Below are 7,939 nucleotides of genomic sequence, written 5' to 3' on the forward strand. Positions count from 1 at the left end.
ATCCCATAATCGTGTCTTCTCCATTCTAAGCATTCCTATAGTACTTCCTCGCTACAAAACTCCCTCTCCTTGGGTGGGAGTCTCCCATCAGGGTGACCAGCAGCCAGGTGCCCTCAGATCTGTTTTGGAGTAAATTGCAGTAGTTAACACACTGCTCCATGCCAGCCACTCTTATAAACCTTGCTGGACAGAGCTCAGCCTCCCTAACTGCCCTGAAGATGGAGGCTCAGGGAAAGGAAGTGGCCTGCCCAAGGTCACACAGCTGGGAACCTGCTGAGCCCACGCCCTTCTCACTATGCTACAGACAGTGTCTCCCAACCTCCGCAGGCCCAGCAGCCAGGTGGGCTCAGTGCTCCATGGGGGCTCAGTCCCAACTGTTCAACGCCTCTGGTGGAATCTGGCTTCTTGGTTCGATAGTGCCCCCTCCCTTGCTGGATGGGATACAAATCTCTAGGGCTCCCAAGGAGTAAGGGAGGCTCTCCTGATCCTGCATTTACTGACATAGAACAAACTCTGAAGGAAGGAATACAACCAAAGTGGACCCACCAGGGAGTCTGGTAAGAAATAAAATGAAAAGAAACAAACAAAACTGCCAAGCAAGATCACAAAGGTTATCTTATGTAATCTTCCCAACAACTGTGCCAAGTGGGATTGTTTTAGGTCATTCTGTCTTCTGTTTTAATGAGAAAATGGAGACTCAGACAGATAAGAAGGTAAATAATTGCACTAAAATGTAAGCTCTATGAAGGCAGAAAACTTGTCTAATCTGATCACCACTATATACTCAGAGCCTAGGACACTAAAGGAAGAACCATGATTTGAACACTAGTCTCTTCATCTTGCTTTCAAATTCAAGCTGTGAGTGCCTCTGGCAGGGGCTGTGCTGAGCCATTAGTGCCTGTTCACGGAGCCATGAACAGTCCTTTTCAGAGGCTTGGAAAGGGGGCAGGGAGCCATGTCTCTCCAAGACACAGCCTCTAAATGGGCTCCAAGGCAGTCGGGGGTTCCTTTAAGAAATGAGTTGATAGATTCACTCATCTGCCTAATTCTCCTTTGCTGCTGTCTGGAGCAGAGACTCTAGACACACCGTGAACCGCATACAAATCCCAAACCCTGCTCTGGCCCCCCTGGACAGCAGCCCTTTGAATACTTACAAAGGGCATCCTCTGTAAGCTCAATAGGCAGCCTTCGAGGCTGACCCACAGCTCTGGCCTCTCCCTCTCAAGCTCTGCTGTATTTGGGGCAGGAGGTAATCACGGCCTCAAATAGATCCATATGCAAACAGGGCACAGAGCCAACCGAACTGAGTGCCCTCTATCCAGCCTACTCTGCAGAGATCTAGTTTCTACTCTCTATGCCCAGGGGAGTTCTCTGGAGGAACAGCTTGAGTGGTAAAAAGCCTGAGTTCTGCAGTCAAACAAACCTGCATTCAAAATCTGGCTCCGCTGCATGCTGGTTGTGACCTCAGGCAAGCCGTTTAACCAATGGGGGTCTATTTCATCATGGTTAAAACAGGCTAATGACACCCACATCTTAGGGTTGTTGTGAAGGTCAAGTGAAACAGTGCTTGTCCAAGACCTAGCTCAGTGACTGGCACAGCGGGTCTGACAGCTCATTATCAGTATCTCTAATGCCAACGGTGCCGCGGGGCAGACCAAACATGCCACCAAACATGCAAGTTCCTGGATGGTCTGGCCTGAATTTAGCTCCACCCAGCACGCCCCCTCCCTTTCTTGCTTCAGCCCAGTGTATTATAGTTGCTAAGCCGTGACTTCTTCCTCATCAGCGCTGAAGCTCTTTCACAGGCCGGGCCCTTGTCTTAAATCAGCTCTGCAGCTCTCAGTGAGCAGCAACAACAAAACAGTAACAACACACACGTCCAGCCGAAGGTGAAGGAGCCCAGCTACGCAGCACTGAAGTGTGGCAGTTACAGGAATCCCGGAGGCCTCTCTGCAGACCCCCACAACTGACCACAGGATCGAAGCTCCCACCCGGAAACTGCCTCGCCCTCTGCAGGGTGAAGGCAGAAATCCTAACTGGGCATAAATTCCCCAAGGAGATTCATATTTTAATGATGGTGATACTGCAAATGTAATTCTAGAGCGCATCTTCTCAATGCTGCCCTTCAACTTAGAGAATTAGAAAAACAGGAAGCCAGTGCATTCATTTGTGCCTCTTCCACCAACTCTCTTACGACAGTACCCAAAAGATTTTCCTGCACAACTACTACACACCTGATATCCACTGACAGCACGGAGGAGCAAGCAACTTCCCCAGAGCCAGTCTTTTTTATTTTTTATTTATTTTTATTTATTTATTTTTTGGCTGCACTTCACGGCCTGCGGGATCTTAGTTCCCTGACCAGGGATCGAACCTGGGCCCACAGCAGTGAAAGTGCCGAGTCTTAACCACTGGACTGCCAGAGAAATCCCAAGAACCAGTCTTGAGGATAAATGCTGTGGCAAGGGAGGCTGTAGACCATCTCCAGGACTGAAGACACAGACTAACTTTCACCAAGTGCCCACACCCTGCATCAGATTTCCCCCAAGTACTTTATATACACAGTCCCATTTAATACTCAGAGGAAGAAGATACTGTGTCCATTTTACAGGTGAGGATACTGAGGCTCTGGAACGTAACTATTTTGCCCAGGGCCACACAGCAAAGCTGGTGCCCTTTCCTTTGGCCCAAGCTTTGCAGAATGAACCCAAGAAAATAATTCTCCATGCCTTTTAGGATCCCCTAAATAAAGAAGGGCTTCTACAGGTTCCTTCTGGAACAAACTAAGGAAAAAGTCTGTCCTTTGTCTCAGTATTAGAAAAGGGCTATTCCTAAAATAACATTAGAAACTATTCACAAATTTTTATAGTGTATTAGAGTTCAAAGAACTTTCCAGGGACTTCCCTGGTGGTCCAGTGGGTAAGACTCCGCGCTCCCAATGCAGGGGGCCCGAGTTCCATCCCTGGTTGGGGAACTAGATCCCGAATGCATGCACAACTAAGAAGTCCGCATGCCGCAACTAAGAAGCCCACGTGCCGCAACTAAAGATCTCATGTGCCACAACTAAGACCCGGGGCAGCCAAAATTTAAAAAAAATAAAATAAATATTAAAAAAAAGAACTTTCCAAATATTATTAGGCCTTCAGGACCCTTCTTAATTGGAGGGTAGCTATGAATTGTCCCATTTTGCAGATGTGTAACCTGAGAGCCACAGAGGGTAGAGACCTTGCTCGAAGCCACATGGTAAGTATGTGGTAGAGGAAGTCTCCTAAGGTTCCTGATATTCTATGTGCTGCCTATTTTTTTTTGGTTTATTTTTATTAAAACTTTTTTTTTCTGGTTTTATTGAGATATAATTGACATAGCTGTATAAGTTTTAAAGTGTACAGCATAATGATTTCACTTATATCATGAAATAATTACCACAATAAGTTTAGTGAACATCCATCATCTCATATAGATAGAAAATCAAATAAATAGAAAAATATTTTTTTCCTTGTGATGAGAACCCTTAGGATTTACTCTCTTAACAGTTTTCATATATAACATACAGCAGTGTTAATTATATTTATCATGTTGTACATTACATCCCTAGTACTTAATTATCTTATAACCAGAAGATTGTACCTTTTGACAAACTTCATCCAAGTCCTCCCCGCCCCACAAAGCAGCCTCCGTGCAGTCCCTCCCCTCCTTTATGCTGAGAAGCCCAGAGCCTACCACTGCCTTCCAAACCACCTGCTGGGAAAACAAGGTGTGACAAAGAACACTGAGCCAATGAAGACAGACGGCTCAAGCCCCAATCCTCATTCTAAATACTTTCCCAGATGACCCTCTTGGAGACACCAGGTAGCAGAATAATGCCCAAGATGAACAGGGCTCACTTCAGACACGAAGCTCATACTCAAGTGAGACAGTGCAGCAAGACACTTGACCCCATCCAGGTTCCTCACCTGTGAAATACAGATACTTGTTGAATTTATAAAGGAGCTTCAGCTCCTGACTAAGTTTTGCAAGTACTATGCAAACACATGACTACTGAATTCAAGTTCGCCCATCCTTCCATTACTCAGACCCCAAACCTAAAAGTCACCCTTAACTGTTCCCTGTCCCTCACACTCCACACCCAACCCACCTGCCTCCAAAATACCTTCACTACCAGAACCCCAGCCCCAGACACCTTCATCACTCCCTGGATAATTCCAACAGGCCCCACTGGTCTCCCTGCCTCTTCTTTCGTCCCTCTGTGGTCCTTCGTCCCTCTGTGGTTCATCATCCATGCAGCAGCCTGAATGATTCTTCTCAACCATAAATCAGATCCTGTCATTCACAGTTTAAAACCTTCCAGTGGATTTTCATTACACTTGGAGTAAAACCCAATTTCCTTACCAGAGCCGACATGACCCTGGCTCCTACCTCTTGCTCAGACCTTCCTCTCATCACCTCAGCCACGCTGGCCTTACTTCTTACACTCAGACCTATCTCAGGTGCTTTGCACATACTGCTCCTTCTACTTCAAGTCTCCCCTCCCAAAATGCTGAAGGGCCGCCTTCTTATCACTTAATGTCACCTCTTCTGAGAGGCCTTCCCCAACCACTCCAGTTAAAGCCACATGCCACATCCTCACCCCTATTCTCTCTACCACACTATCTTGTTTTATCTTCCTTGTCCCACTTCATAGCTACAATTTTCTTGTCTAACTTGTTTATTTTGTCTCCCCAGAACTACAATACAAGCTCCACTACTCCTGTTCATTATTACACTCTCAGTGTGTAGAACAGTGCTAGGCACATAGCAAGCTTTCAATAAACATTTTAGGAACAGTTGGTTCAAAAGGCAATGGTGGGACTTCTCTGGTGGCGCAGTGGTTAAGAATCCGTCTGCCAATGCAGAGACACGGGTTCGATCCCTGGTCCGGGAAGATCCCACATGCCGCAGACCAACTAAGCCCGTGCGCCACAACTACTGAGCCTGCGCTCTAGAACCCGTGCGCCACAATTACTAACCCCATGTGCCACAACTACTGAAGCCCGTGTGCCTAGAGCCCGTGCTCCGCAACAAGGGAAGCCACCGCAATGAGAAGCCAGTGCACCACAACAAAGAGTAGCCCCCGCTCGCCGCAACTAGAGAAAGCCCGCGTGCAGCAACAAAGACCCAATGCAGCCAAAAATAAATAAATTAATTAATTTTTTAAAAAGGCAATGATGTGCTCCCCTCTTCCTCTGCCCAAATTTAAGATTGGAAGTTTGTTTACTCATCCATTCAATCATTCATTCATTCATTCACTTCAAATCAACAGCTGACTATAGGACACCTGAGAAGGTACCACAGTGAATAGGGATGACCTGTTTCCCAATTCAAAGCAAGATTTTTTTTTAAAACATGGCACTTTATACAGGCACTTATAACTTCTGCAAATGTGTCAGACTTCTTTGTAGTTAACTGCTGTTTCAGATTTACATGCAGGAGGTTACGTGACTTCCCCAAGGTCACAGGATGAGAACTCAGCATCCCAGTACCTCAAGGCAAAACCAAAATCTAAAATGTATCTGGAAGTGCCCAACCACTTTTATTTACCATCTGTGGTCATTTACACAAAAGTTAATTTAAAAAACCAGAGAGTAAATGTGGCTTTTCAAAAATTTCACCTCCATTTTCTTCACTCTATCTTCCTACCTGGTAGCACGTACTATCAAACAATAGAACACTTTAAAGAGCACTGTTTTCTGGTTATGGACCATTAATGGTACCCTGGTTTACAGGCTGAGTCTTGATGCCAAAGGGAAGCAGTACTATAGTGCAGGTGCTGGGACCTCACCCTTGGGAGTCAGAAAGGAGCAGATTCAAATCACATCCGCTAACAACTAGTGATACGGCCCTAGACAAGTCTACTTTAATTTAATTAACAATTATATAGCACTTACTAGATGCCAGCAGGGTTCTAAATACTTTGCAACTATGATTATTAGATAAGTCAGATATACTATTATCTGTATCTTACAGGTGAAAAAACAGGCATAGAGAGGTGAAGTAACTTGCCCAAAGTCACAGCAAGTGAGTATTAGAGTCAGCATTCAAATAAGATAGTGTGATGCCAGAATCCATGCTCTTAGCCATTACACTATGTTTCTGCTCTAATCCTGTTTCTTCATCTATAAGACAGGGCTAATAAATCTGCCATATCTCACAGGATCATGTGAGACTACCAGCACACTAAGGTAAATGTTAGCTACTCTTAGTGGTAGTAGTAATTGCCATCATTCTATCATCTACCTTAACCTTTGGTCCAGCCAAGGTCCAACCAAGACCTTTGGTCTTCTGCCCAAAATACTTTAGCTGAGAAAGACCTCCAAGGTCCTCTGCAGTAGAATACATTAGAATATACTGAAGTTTCACGAGAACAAAAATTGTCTGCTTTTTTTGCTTCACTGTACCCAGAGGAAGCAGTGGGTACTCAGTAAATATATGGTGAATAAGGTAGTAATAAATTGAATGCATAGACAGGGTTCTGTAGACACGACAACTAAAGTAGTACCATCACTTCTCAAATGTAGCTAAACACAAAAGAGGTAAATTTACAAGGTTTTCAGAGCATAGTCGTAGCTGGCCGTTACTTAAGACAGCCTGGCTATGAGACAGTGTGGTATAATGCTGTTCATTCATCTTAGCTAAATGAACAAACAAGGAGACCCAGGTTCTCAAGGTCTTGGATTGACTATCTATAAAAGAGGAAGTTGGACAACATGATGATCATAAACAAATATATTCTACTTTCTCATCACTTTATTATTATTATTATTTTTACTTTACATAACACATCATGGTTTATATATGTTTGTACTTTTACAGCATAATTGGCTTGTGCTTGTATAAAGGAGCCTCTTTGCCAGGGACTCAGTCAAGGAAACTAAATTGTACATTTAGGGAAAACAAGTTTGCAGTACTAGGAGTAGGAAGCAGAAAGCTTTCCCCCATTTTCCTAGGCACAGGGCCAGTCTTCAAGAAAATTTCAAAATAAGCTGTTTGGCTTTGGCTTACTCCTACTCTGTATGCAAACAACCAGGGCCTTCATGTGACCTTTAGCTACCTACGGCTACCCAGTACCCTAAAATATCGGCTACCCAGTACCCTAAAATGTCATGTGTCTTAACTTACCTAATCTCTCCTTTCTCACTTCAACCCTTATCAAAACTTCCTTTCTCCCAAAGAAGAGGAATAGGGCTCCATTTAGTAGCAGAATCTCTTAAAATAATCAATAGTAAGATAGTATGTCAATGATCAGGTAGTGGACATCTCAGAGATCTGTTTTAAGACACAGAGCTTAAAATCTCAAAATTGATCTCTGACTGGTAGAATTTCAGGTAAAACAACAGGAAAGTAAAAAAATAAAAGTCAGGTTTTATGTATATGCTGGGAGATGGGGTCAACTTTCCAGGTAGCTCATACTGAGCATGTATATAGTTACTTTGGACCATTTCTACTTTCCATAACTTCCTCCCTTTATCTAAAGTTTAACCCAAAATTCTCTAAAATACCAATGACTGTTCTGGAGATCCCTCCTCACTCACCCACCCAATGAGATAGGAGACTTTGTAGGGGGTAGGCAGAGGGAAATGTCACATCACAGAGAGAAAACGGTATACCAGGGTGTAATGTCTCCAGTAAGAGCCTAACTTTCAACCTAATACTAGTATGTTACTGTTCACAATGTATATAATATATAATTTAGGTAAATTATCAAGTTATAAAAATATACAATAAAATCTTACAAGAAATTCTGAAATAATTGATGCTTGATAATTCTAAGTAAAGACTACAATAAAAATGCAGTTATTGGCTATATTCCATCAATCCTTTTTAATTCTCTTTGATTTTTTCTCCTGGTCTTCTGCTTTCCTTTCTTTTTTTTTTTTTTTTTTTGTGGTATGCGGGCCTCCCT

General features: G+C 43.6%; 1 protein-coding gene across 1 annotated transcript in view; it reads right to left on the bottom strand.

The window, feature by feature from the left end:
• Positions 1-7,278: 7,278 nt before the first annotated feature.
• The window catches only part of LOC102980008 (ribosome production factor 2 homolog), a 2,054-nt gene continuing 1,393 nt past the window's right edge, over positions 7,279-7,939 (bottom strand). The window contains exon 2 of the mRNA XM_055085705.1: positions 7,279-7,302. Coding sequence (XP_054941680.1) covers positions 7,279-7,302 — 24 coding nt within the window. The remainder of the gene's footprint in view (positions 7,303-7,939) is intronic.

The sequence above is a fragment of the Physeter macrocephalus genome, chromosome 6 (assembly GCF_002837175.3).
Source record: "Physeter macrocephalus isolate SW-GA chromosome 6, ASM283717v5, whole genome shotgun sequence".
Taxonomy (NCBI): domain Eukaryota; kingdom Metazoa; phylum Chordata; class Mammalia; order Artiodactyla; family Physeteridae; genus Physeter; species Physeter macrocephalus.